At 36.0% G+C, this 13,482-nt stretch overlaps 1 protein-coding gene across 1 annotated transcript; it reads left to right on the plus strand.

The window, feature by feature from the left end:
- The first annotated feature begins 7,232 nt into the window (after positions 1–7,232).
- LOC147521210 (protein VACUOLELESS GAMETOPHYTES-like) lies at positions 7,233–8,248 on the plus strand. Its single transcript, XM_086598417.1, has one exon. It carries the CDS (start codon positions 7,283–7,285, stop codon positions 8,129–8,131), a length of 849 nt encoding a protein of 282 aa, XP_086454543.1. The 5' UTR covers positions 7,233–7,282; the 3' UTR covers positions 8,132–8,248.
- The last annotated feature ends 5,234 nt before the right edge of the window (positions 8,249–13,482 follow it).

Below are 13,482 nucleotides of genomic sequence, written 5' to 3' on the forward strand. Positions count from 1 at the left end.
GAGTCGTGGTCTATATTTGAGAAACTTGAAGAAGTTCTTCAAGAGGCTCGGATGTCTGTTTTGGAAGCGGAGTCAACTAACCCCTATATTAGGATTATTAAGAATGGGGTTTACAGGATGAAAAATGAAGAGTCAACTCCCTAATTTTGCCTCTTTTAGTTTTCTTAACAAACTAAATTATTTTGCATGCAACGAAAGTGTATATTGAAGCATAATAATTAGAAGGTATCCTGCATAAGAACTTGGCACAACTGCACAATGGCACAATACTACCGTTTAAATGAAATTTTCACAGATCGTGCTGAATAATAATATGTTTATGACTTTCTAATGACACATTTAAATAGTACTTCCAACTAAAATATAACTCTAATTTGTAAAGATAATGGGGGTTATTTGGTGCTTTAAGCATTAAAAATAAAACAGAAAAAAGGGAGGTTGTTGTCTTGTTGATGACTATCTTATGCTTAGTGACACTATTTGTATATAAACAAAAACAGCATCACACAAACACCTTACCTTGGGATTTGAAATTGAATAGTGGAGGAAGAGGTCGACAATTAGGGAGGCGGGTATTTGGGCCTCTCAACTCATCAAAGAAAGGGTGGATGCAAGCTTCCAACTACCACCATAAATTACAAAAATGATAGATAGTCAACTTTGTGAATCAACAACATCATGGCACGTGTCTCATAGAAATAAACTTACAGCAGTGCAACGGAGATTAGGAGAGTACTGGAGGAATCTGGAGACCAAGTCTACAGCTTCTGGAGGTAGACGCTTTTGGAAAACTTGGTCAAACAAGAAAGAATTTGCAGTTAATCTTTAATTCAAGAGGTGAACCTTTTTCTTCCAGTAGATTCTAGCCATAGAATAAAATGTTGTGTTTTGACGACCTAACACTAACCAAAATATTGGATGTGTCCAAAACCGGGATAGATTGAAGATGCAGTAAATAAAAAGATAAAAAATGGGTGATAAGATAGTCGAAGGTTTTTTACTCAAAACATTGTCAATCACATTTCAATGTGTACACGTGCTATCTTCTCTTACATATGCAAAACAAGTGGTGATAAAAAACGACCAGCCCGTTAAAATTAAATATAAATTGAATAACATAAATAGCCCAATTAAAAGTAACATAACCCCATAATAGTTTTAAAAAATAGCAGGCTCGACCACTGGTCGGGCTGCATGGCTAGTTTAATTTAATCATGCAAATTGTAGCAAGAAGAATATTTCATATGTGACATGTGTCCATGTGCGAGTACATTAGTCATAGTCAACAGGTATGGGTCGATTTTTTTTTTAATCCGACTACTGTACATTAATCTGACTTTGCGTTAGTTGTACCACAGTACAAAATATCAGAATATGGGTATTTATCGATATTCAATTTCTGGATATGTATCGTGGATATATCCCCCTCTTTGGGGATATTTGATATTGTTCCACATGCAAATATCGTAGATATATCCAAAATATCGACAAATATCGTAGATATTATAGATATTTCTTGATATATCATGATACATTATTTATATTTATTTGAAATATAATGGTAAATATTAAATAAAATTGTTATATATACAAAATATCGCAAAATATCATAAATATCACAAATATTATCGAAATATAACTGATATTTGCAGTCGTATATATCTCTAAACATATCGTGATATTTAAATATCTTTTTCTGAAATATGGATAGATATCCCCAAATATCGCGATATATCGGGATATTTTGTACTATGAGTTGTACTACTGATGTGTGTAGAGTATGAAGTATGAACCCATTCGTAATCAAGATAGTGTGATGACTATGAACAATTTTTGGATAATTGATCTCAAATCACACTGATCGGCATTGAAGATGAATGATGGAAAAATAGTTTGAAGGAGATTGAATTGAAGTGAAACAATTTTTTTTATTTATTAATAATGGAGGTTTACAATCTCTCTGATTTTCTCTTTCTCTCTCATTCATAGTTCGGGATTTCGGAATTTTCGGAATTCCGATAAATCTAAAAACCGAAATCCATTAAATTTCAACCCTATTATATTCGGAATTTCAGATATTTCGACTCTATATTCGGAATTCCGATTTTTTGAAAAACCGAAATTCTGAGCGGAATTTCGGAGTTTCGTTCGGAATCACGAACTATGTTTCATGTTTCTAATAATTTTTGTGGAAATGATCGAATAAATCATTCTTTCACTTCATCCAGTTTTTATATAGTGTACTCAATTAACTTTGACCCAATCAATTTCTGACACGTGTCAATTGTCTTCTTCCTCATTTTCCCGCTCAATACATGCAAATATTTGGAATAACCACGAAATATACCGAGACATTGACCCTCATGTCAATATATCGAGTTTTGAAATATCAAATAAAAATATTTAAAGGCATTATATTTGTCCACTACATCGCCCCCTCTTGAAATTTGAAATTCCATTTCAAATTTCAACTTTTTGAGAAGCAGTTATATCTGGGTTGAGGTAACAACCCGGTCCACAATTTCAAATATAAAAGTTTGAAATAAACAATTTCTCTTTCTCTCATCTTTCCAACTTCCTCTATACGCTACTTAGCAACCCAAAAAACACGATTTGCTCCCTTCGTCTTCATCCTTCAATTATATGTGTCCTTCCAAAACACATTAACTTTCGCACATTGTAAGGTACGCCCTTTACTTTATGTACTCTACTTGTTAGTCTAAAAACCCACATTCTTTTACAATTCTTGAATCAACTAAAAACAATAATTTAGGGATTTAACGATTTTTGATACTTGAACACTGTATATCTGTGTATAATAATTCTGTTTTTCCACTTCCTTCAACCACTTCAAGACTTCTTGAAGTGAAATTTCTACTTCAACGTTTTCCCCCTGATATTGCTTACTTACTGAAGCTCTTGTATTTATTGTTTGCAATTGATTATCATTATCCACTCGCTTACTATTTGCTTTATTCTTTGGAGCTATTATGATTCAATTCTCACTTCACTACTAACTCTTTTGTCACTCTTCTTTCACTCAAACTCAGAACAAAACTACGGATTCGAAATCGGAGAAGAAGAAAACTCCAAATTTTCTTGTTCTCGATGCACAGACGGCGCCAATGTGATGACTAAGAACAATCTTTGGATAATTGATCTCAGATCACACGAATTACTGATCGTCATTGAAGATGAATGATAGAAAGATAGTTTGAATGAGATTGAATTGAAGTGAAACAAAACTTTTTATTTATCAATAATGGAGGTTTACAATTTCTCTGATTCTCTCTTTCTCTCTCCTATTTCTAATAATTTTTGTGGGAATGATCGAATGAATCCTTCTTTCACTTCATCCAGTCTTTATATAGTGTCCTCAATTAGCTTTGACCCAATCAACTCCTGACATGTGTCCATTGTCTTCTTCATTCTTTTCCCGCTCAATACATACAAATATTTGGAATAACCACAAAATATTTAGTTTATTTTATGGGGTTTGATAAAACTTAACATTGTTACCATGTCTCGAATTGAAGATTAATTTCTTCTATCATTACCTATGATAAGAGCCCAAAACTGTAGTTTTAACCCCTTAACAATAATACTTTTTGACCAATTATACGAGTAATAAATAAGAGTTAATGCTGATTACGTGCTTTTAAGTATTTTAGGCATTGAAGTCTATTATGTGCAGAAATGTGCCACTTTGGCGATATAAAGGAGCAAGAGTTGGTTGCTAAGAAGTTCTGTAATTAAAAGCCAAGATTCAAGGAGAAAAATCTTTTGTAAAGCCCGGTCAGAAGCTGAAAAGTCAGAGTCAACGCGGACAAAAATAACATATAAAAGTTAGCAGAACTTCTGAAGACCGTATCTTTGGACTCAGGCCTCAGAATTGGGCCAACCTTATGTTAAAACAACCGGATCAGAAAGAGCTTTCCAATGGTCTAAGCCTTGTCCCAATCAGAGGAGTAGAAGTGGATGAAAAGCCTGATGAAGTCAGATCCAACTGAAAAGGGCCCTGTGGACTGAAGAGATTGGGTTTTGGGCTCGATTTTTCAGCCCAAAACATGGCTCCTCAGCCCATGCACGAAAATGTGGATCTGGTATCCTCCATTTCCACACACAAGACTTAGATCTTAAGTATCAAATAGCTTAGGATAGAAGGTAGCTATTAGAGAATAATTTAGATCTAGTTTTGAGTTTTTGAATTAGTTAATTAATTAGTTTTCATTCCATTGATTAGTTTCATTCCTTATTTTAGATTAGTTATTGGAATCATTGTTATTCATTCATTAGATAAATAAAATAGTTAGTTCTTGATAATTTCGATTTTGTTATTTAAAATTGCTTAGATCTAATTTCAATTATTGTTATTTAATGATTTCTTAGTTGTTAATTTAGATTTCAATTATTGTTTAGTTGAATTTAATAAAGTTATAATCTTTATATTATGTGTAATTCAATTTCATATGAAAATGATAGTATAATGATTATAGGCTAAACCTCCATTAAAGGGGGTTGAAGAAGCCTTGATGAAGCTTGATCTTTGTTAACTTAGAAATCATTGTGATAATATATTCGATTCTAGAAAGTAATTAGTTCACCATGAGAATGAGTTTGGTTACTTCACATGCTAGTTATTAATTGGTAAAGATGTCATGTATAATTAGGGATTAGAATTACCATTTTGACGTGCAAAGCATTGAAATTTGGATTACGACGAATCTTTGTTAGTTGATTAAGTCGAGTTAAGGTGGATTGAATCTCCCCTAATTCTTTATCTAGATTCAAACCTTAGTATTCCGTAGCATTTCGTAGTTGAATAATTATAGTTAGTATCTTGTTATTTGAATTTGCATCGTAGTATAATCCCACCATTACTCTCATTAGACTTTGGATAGATTCGCAATATTAAAAAATATTAAATGCTAAAGAACTAGGAGTGGAACGAATCTTTTATTCCAACTCTATTTCAATAGTATCGAGAGTAGAAATCTTTGATAAGAACTATCTTCGTAAAAGTTTTAGTTTTACTTGCTTGAATTTCATCATTTATTCGTGGGTAGAATTTGATCATTTTTACGTTTTATCAACCTACAAAATAAACTCACTTTTACCCTTAGCCTAATGGGAGGTGGTGGTGGTGTTAGAACCTCATAATAATTAGTTATTGAAATGTGGAGTTGGGGGAATACTACGATTCTAAACAAAATGTTGGAATTCCGTCGGTTATTTCGATTTTTTAAAAAAAAAAGGGAAAAAATTTAGGGTTGAAATATTGATGATTCCAAAATTAATTGAAATCAAAATATGACATAGGTCAAAATATTGTGAATTTCGGTTTTCCAGATTTCCGAAATTCCGATAATTATGAAATCCCAAACTCTAGATACTACTAAATTGTGTAAATACAATGAGAAGGCAATACTAATAAAGTTTTTCTATGGTTTCTAGAAATCAATGATTGGATTAAGTTCATGAGTTGGTGACGTGTTTTGGTGTTGTTGAATTTCTCAAATACAAAACAAACCTAGTGATCATCAAGACAACCACATAATAAGAAACAACTACAACAATTCGACCCATTGTTGAATTTTGAAAAACACACAAACTTTATTAGTAGTATCCTTCACTGTATTTATAAAAATTAGTATTCCCCCTCCCATTCAAGTTATTGTTTATGCCGTTGGATTAACTCGATAGGATAATGACACGTGTCACTAAGAGCATCTCTAGGTGGTGGTAGTATACTCTTCATATTTGAAGATTTTTTTTCAAGAAGCTGGTCGCAAATTTCGACCGCAAAATTCCTTGTAGACCCCATCTTGCTCAACATTAGTACTGGCGCGCGATAGTTGGAATGTCGCCCATGTACAATTCCAAAACAACCCACGCGACATCAGGAGTGGCGCGCGACAGTACCACTGGCGCGTGGTGCTGGTCAAAGTAAAAAAAAAATTGGGGTAACATTTGCAATGGCGCGCGACATTACCAATGTCTCTCCGCATCCACATACAAATTGCCAAATTTGCGAACAAGAATGCGAACAAGCAGGTGATGCCACCGGATTTGAGGCCACCTAGAGATGGAATTCCAAGATATTCCGAACTTTTTCTTCAAATATGAAGAAAAAGACAAGTTATACTACCACCTAGAGAATCTCTAACTCTTCTTTTGTTTAAGCTGTTGGATTGAGTTGATAGGATGAGGACATGTATCATTAACTCCCATTGGATTGAGTTGATAGGATGGAGACACGTGTCACTAACTCCCATTTTAGTCTTGGGAAATCAAGGGAGTATTTAAATAATTTTAGGTCTGAAAAGGTATTTAAGTCATTTCGCATGACTCAAAGAACAAGATCAGTCAACACTAGTTGACTCAGTTCTACTGTGAGTCTTGTTGGCTTGGCTTTAGCCGAGGTTAGAAGACGCCGAGTCAGAAGACCGGTGAATAGGGCAGGGAATCGGGTCGGGTAGACTCAAATCCCACCCGACTCGATTACCGAATACATCAGGTTCGGGTCAATTTTCATATCCGTTTATGTATTCGGGTCGGATTTGGATTCGGGTATGTCGAGTTCGAGATCGGATTCAGATATAATTTTTGGACTTTTTTTGAATTTTTAGTGTTATCCGATCGGGTTAATCGGATTCGGGTCGGGTTTAGATATTAAATTTCGGATATAATCGGGTTCGGGTTCGGATACTGTGAAATTATTTGGATTCGGATTCGGATATAGCCATATCCGTCCCGACGGATCCCTACCCTACCGGTGAACTATATTACCACGTTAATACCCTATTCACCCCGTTAGATTTCAAGTAAATGTGTGGTTCTCCACGTGAGTGACTTTATGCGTCAAAAATACGTCTCCAGAACGCCGCCGAATGTACTCCACATAATTATTGGAAAGTTCACGTGTTTTTCTTCAGTCATAGCTACACCTCAATTCCTCATACTCCACATATTAAATCACAATCGATCATATGCAGAGAATTTATCGTTTTGTTTATACATATGTACCCTTGAGTTGATTGAACGTTTAATACACTTAACTTGACAGCTTAGATAGGAAAATTAAAAGTGCACGCGTTGATACTGTTAACTAAGAACACGCCTTAATTTAGGGATCGGTGACTCCCGGCCTAGTTTTTTTACTTCTGAACCCTCGACCGCCTTTCTGTGAAGTCAACTCCCCTCTTTTGTAAGTAGTTGGTGGTAGTCTTTATTTAATCCTTTACTTAAAACCAGGAGGGAGAGAGTTAAGAGTGCGAGAGAGATGGGGAAGTTAGAGTATGACCAATCCATCGAACACTTCAGCCATGAACATCCACTAGAGCTCTTCAAAATTAAAGAACTGCCTCAAAATTTTCCTTCAACATGTTCAGGGTGCAATCTTAGCTGCTCTGACTGGATATACACTTGCAAAGCCTGCAAATATGTCCTCCACATCCTCTGTTCTCAAGTGCCTCAACTCCTTCACCATCCTGCAGATCCCAACCATGCCCTTACCCTCATTTCGACACCTGCCGATCAACGAGACGGTATCCTATGTGATGCATGTGGGGAACATCCTAACGGATTCCGGTACAACTGCAGCACCTGTAACTTAGACTTCCATATCCTCTGTGCTGCCATGCCTCCTTCACTCAGGCACCAAGCACACCCTCATTCTCTTAACCTCGCATTCAACCCTCCCTATCAAACCAAAGGCTTCTCTTGTGACATATGCCAGAAGTTGGGATCCAACCGTTGGCTCTATAGGTGTAATGCATGTGATTTTGATGTACATCTGAACTGTGCAACAACTAAACCGAGGGTATCAGAGATTCAGCATCAGATTAGGGTTCCACAGACACAACCACCACTTCAGAATCACAATTCATTTCCTGGCGGCACATATAAACACCAGTTCCAGCAACCTTCAGACTCTGTGAGGAATGCGTCTCAGCAACCAAATCAGCGTGTTTATAATCCGAGTGAGAGTTCCACACTTGAGGAGACCAAGAACATGGTTGAGGTTGGCCGGAGGTGTGATGAGAGTACCAGTAGTGGTAACGACAATAATGAAAAATGTGTTGATGCTTCCATTCTAAAAAATCTGTCCAAGTACTCCTCTGATTCATAGAGCCAAAATAAAAATAATATGAGAGCAGATTGTAGTTTAGACTGTTGGACCGTTTGTTCATGTGTTTCCTCTTCTTGACCTAGTATATGATGACTGTTATTTTTTGGCAAAATAAAACGAATCGACATCAAATAAAAGGTTTTGTGCACAACTGCACATACCCTAAAGCGCCAGCAGCTTCTTCAACTTACCCTGATCAAATTTAATTGTTAGCAAGTTTAATTACGATTGTATCCAAATTTAATTTAATCATGCAAATTGTTTCAAGAAGAATATTTCATATGTGACCATGTGTCCATGTGCGAGTACATTTGTCATAGTCAACATGTATGGGTCGAATGTTAGAACTGTTTTCTACTCATTCCTTTTTGATAGTAGGCCAATTTATCTACTCATACCTTTTTGATAGTAGGCCAATTTATCTACTCACTCATACCTTTTTGATAGTAGGCCAATTTATAGTCAATCATCAGTTCACTGGAGCTTTAACGGACACTGCTACTCCAGCTCATCATACTGCAAGTCGATCAAGCTCTAAACTGGGAGCTAGCCAAAACTATCTACGAGCTGGAGCTAGTTATTGTCATCTAATTATGTTCAATTATGTAAGTATTTGAGCTCAATGCTCTATGCATCTCTAGAATTACTTTCATTAGTTCGTACTAACTCTTTCGTGCCAGCTCACATTAAACTTCAAAAATAAATGGGGATAGTTATCGAGTGCGTATACTCCTAGTTCCTCAACCTATGCTCACTCGAGCAGAATGCTTACATAATTACTAAAAGGTCCATTGACCTACGCTCACTCGAACAGAACGCTTACATAAGCGCTAAAAAGTCTCTTGACCTACGCTTATTGGAGCATAACACTTACATAAACGCTAAAAGGTCCTTTGACCTACGCTCACTGGAGCAGAACGCTTAAATAAGCGCTAAATGGTCCCTGGACCTATGCTCACTCGAGCAGAATGCTTACTTAAGCACTAAGTTAGGGTCCTAGACCTACGCTCACTAGAGCAGAATGCTTACACAAGCTCCAACATGCTCACTGTTCCACTTGGACATGTGTCAAATTATTTCTCTCGTCAGATCATTCTTAAGAAAACACGACCTAACGAGAAGGGGCTGTGTGAGGGACTAATATACACAACTAATGTATATTATACATGTGTTCAGCACAAAACCATATCAAGACCTCAGCCAAGTCTCAAAGACCTGCCAGCAGGTCTCGCAACGCTCAGAGAAGGAAGGATAGTCGTTATTGCCATTCTGTAACAGCAGCCATGCACTCATTTATCCCCATTTAAACTCATTCAAGTTCCACATTAAAGGGGATGGACCAAATAAGGTAATGTGCTATAAATGAAGAAGGAAGGGCCAAACAAGAGGGGGTCCATGTTCACATTTTTTTCATCTCCAACTTAATCACTTAAGATGAACTACGTCTGGCTTGATTCCAGTTCACCAGAGAACTGGATGTGCAGGCAGTTCGATCATTCGAACTCAGTCACAACATCATTCTCCCCAAATTTCCTACACACGTGGGGTTCGCCCAATTAGAACCTTTACAAGGAGTTAGTGATACGTGTCAAGACCTCATGGACAAAACTTAATGGCTACGATTTAATAAAAGCAAAAAAAATATTATTTGTTTGTGATCTCTTTTGTGCCATTCGAGATCAATCATATGACTCATTTTCTTCTCTATCTAGCTGAAAATTTTCATCTTTTAAACTTCTCATCTTGATTTCCCCATTCAACTTCATTTTCAAATTTAGTTACCAAAAAAAAAACTTCATTTTCAAAGTTGATATTTGTATTAACAACTTAATCAACAATTATCTAATAATTGGCCACTAATGTTCTATTTAGTTTTTATGGGGTTTGATCCAACTTAACATTGTTACCATGCATGTCTCGAATTAAAGATTAATTTCTTCTATTATTACCTACAAAACTTAGTTTTGACCCCTAGCCTAATGGGAGGTGGTGGTGTTGTTGGAAGCTCCGAATAATTAGTTATTGAAATGTGGAGTTGGGGGGATACTACTAAATTGTAAATTGTGTAAAGTGTAAACACACTGAGAGGGTAATACCACTAATAAAATTTTTCTGTGGTTTTTAGAAATCAATCGTTAGATTAAGTTCATGAGATAGTGACATGTGTTTTGGTGTTGTTATTCCTCAAATACAAAACAAATCGAGTGATCATCAAGGCAACCACATAAGAAACAACTACGACCAGTGTTTAGAAAACCGGACTGGACCGGTGGTTGAACCGGGGTCCGACTGGAACCGGTAAATTTTCGGTTTGGTTCAGTTAAAACTTGAGTTTATGGTCGGACCCTTGGTCTATGCTTAAACCGTGGTTGAACCGGCAAACCGATTGAACCGGTTCAGTTTTAAACCGGATCATCCTTATATAATTTTTTTTTTTTTTTTTTTTTTGAAAAATTGATAATGTGGGGAGTTGAACCTAACACCTAAACAAGATAATCCAAACTCCAAACCAACATACTACTATGTATTTCTTGTATAAGAAATTTATTTTGATACATAATACCAATTAATATTGAATTAAAACATGTATTTATTCATTTTATTATTGTAATTATTAAAAAATTTACTAAATAAACATAAATCGGTCCGACCGAGTCGAACCATGGTTGAACCTGGTTGAACCATTTTAACAAAAAATCGGTTCAATTACCGGTTCGGTTTTCAAAACATTGACTACGACCATTCGATATTGTTGAATTTTAAAAAACACACAAGAAAGCCAGAAAACCTACTCATCCCTTATCATCTCTCTCAGGCTCAACCTAACAAACAAATTGGAAAAAATAACCATCGCCATTTTTGTCTCAGGTTTTCTCTCTCGAATCGTGTTGGAGTTGAGAGCTATGACGAATTGTCTTGGGTATGTCTGTGTGAGGAATCGTGTTGGTGTTGAGAGCTATGACGAAGCAAGAATGGAGGAGGCAAGGCTGTTTGAATCTCACCGGCTCTTGTCTAAAATCTATAGTGGGTATTCCTATTTTAGCTAAGAAACTGGTTGAGATTCAAGCTACAAGCATTGGCAGATGCTTGCTCAAAAAGATAAATGAGATAAAACAAAGCTTTGTTGATAGAGTAAGAGAGATGGAGAAGAATGCGGATTATATGTGCAATCCATAGTACACGAGTACATGGAATGCACTCATGTCCCAGCCCAGCAATGTAACTTCATATACACTTCATGAATGCACTCAACGACCAGTCAAATCCTGTTAAGTTTACTCTTTTCGAATATTGAGAGGTTGACATTGACCACTTTAGGGAGAAGGAATTGTTGGTGCAACAAGCTTATGATATGAACATGAGACTTACATCAGATGGAGGGAGAGATCCTCAACGAATTGATGGGACCTATATCGGCTTACAATAGTGGAAGTTGATTTTTGAAGTTGATATATGTTGATGTCTTTTGGATTGCACTTGTTTAATTTTGGCATGTTTTGAATGTATGTTAAAGTGGAATTATTACAAATTTGTCATTGACCTAAAAATCATATTTTGTGTTGGGCACCCCAACTACATCAAGATAACATGTTGCCAACCTGTCCATGCTATCTTCTTTTTAAAACTATTCCATGATTACCCACAATGATGCCACTCTGCCTTGAATTAGTGCTATTAGTATGAAACCCCAACCCTGCAACTAAGCCAGCTCAATCACATGTTAAACTCCAAGCACCAAAACTTGTTTAAGGTATTTCATTTAATAATTTGTGAGAACTATCGTAACTCATAATGAAAACATAGCTGCAAAGGACCTTACAGAGTTAGAGGTCATGAAAACTTTAAGTTGACAATATCGCTAGCAACATTTGTGATTTGTCGCACTTTGTTACAATTTTACAGTTGCGCCAAAAAAATTTAGGAGCTGAGCTGTGAATTGCATATCCACCGTCCAAGAAATATGGCATACCCACATATATCTGATCGTAGCTTAAATGTCGGTCATTGTGAAGGGAACATTTGATTCTGTCATTTGTTTAATCAAAACATCTGTACCTGACTCTATAGTACAAAATATCTCGATATATCGCGATATTTGGAGATATTTATCCAGATTTTAGAGAAAAATATATAAATATCATGATATGTTCAGAGATATATATGATTGCAAATATCGGTGATATTTCGACGATATTTGTGATATTTGGAGATATTTGGCGATATTTTGTGTATATAACAATTTTATTTAATATTTACCATTATATTTTAAATAAATATAAATAACGTATCATAATATAACAAAAAATATCTACAATATCTACGATATTTTGGATATATCTATGATATTTGCATGTGAAACAATGTCAAATATCTCCAAAAAGGGGGATATATCCACGATACATATCTAGAAATTGAATATCGATAAATACTCATATCCTGATATTTTGTATTATGCCTGACTCTTGGAGAGATGCTTAAACTTGAAGATCAGGATCCATGTCCTGTAAGATTATGTGATGGGAGTCTGCCCAACACAAAATGGGGTCCGTCAATAACAGGACTCTTGAAAATTGGAATTTGTGTTTGGTATTTGTTTGAAATTTGATTTTTCGAATGGAATTTGATGTATAGTTTGTGTTTGGTGTTTATGTATAAGAAAAGTGGAATTTGTGTTTGGAATCGATCGTTTAATCAGAGATATAAAAGTGACCAAAAAACAAAATGAACTTCTCAATTTTTTAGTCCAAACGATCCACTTAATTATGTTATCCAAGAGAGTCCTCAAACGACCCAACCATGTCATCTTGGAGACTGCCCAAACGATCCCACCATATCGTCTAACTAAAAACCCGAGAGCTTTGTCTTAAACGACACGCGAAGGCCGCTTGAGTGTGCACTGAAACGACATGGCAAGACCATTTGAGTGTACACTCAAACGACATGGTGAGATCGTTTGAGTGTACACTCAAACGATGTGGCAAAACCGTTGGAGTGTATACTCGTTTGAGTGCACTCAAACGATATGGCAAAACCGTAGTTGGAGTGCATACTCAAACGGCATGGTGAGACCGTTTGAGTGTACACTCAAACCACCCGGTGGTCTCACATGGCTAGACTAGTTGGATTGGTTGTTGGGCTTAGGCCCAATACAACACATTTCTTTTTTAGAAAATGGCAAACTTGTAACATTTTTATTTTTTTGGGGGTTGCCTAATGCAATTTTATAAGTGCCCGATTAAACTACCAAAATAAATAGAGCTTCTGTGGTGCGCAGGGTGTACCGTAGCTGTGTTGAGCAAGATTTTGAACTACACAATAAAGAGGGGTAGAAATGGAAAAATGCGTGAGCA

This window comes from Coptis chinensis, chromosome 1 (assembly GCF_015680905.1).
Source record: "Coptis chinensis isolate HL-2020 chromosome 1, ASM1568090v1, whole genome shotgun sequence".
Lineage (NCBI taxonomy): Eukaryota > Viridiplantae > Streptophyta > Magnoliopsida > Ranunculales > Ranunculaceae > Coptis > Coptis chinensis.

Bases quoted from the DNA above. Each gene is read 5' to 3' on its own strand.
- LOC147521210 (XM_086598417.1), top strand. From the start codon at position 7,283: ATGGGGAAGTTAGAGTATGACCAATCCATCGAACACTTCAGCCATGAA.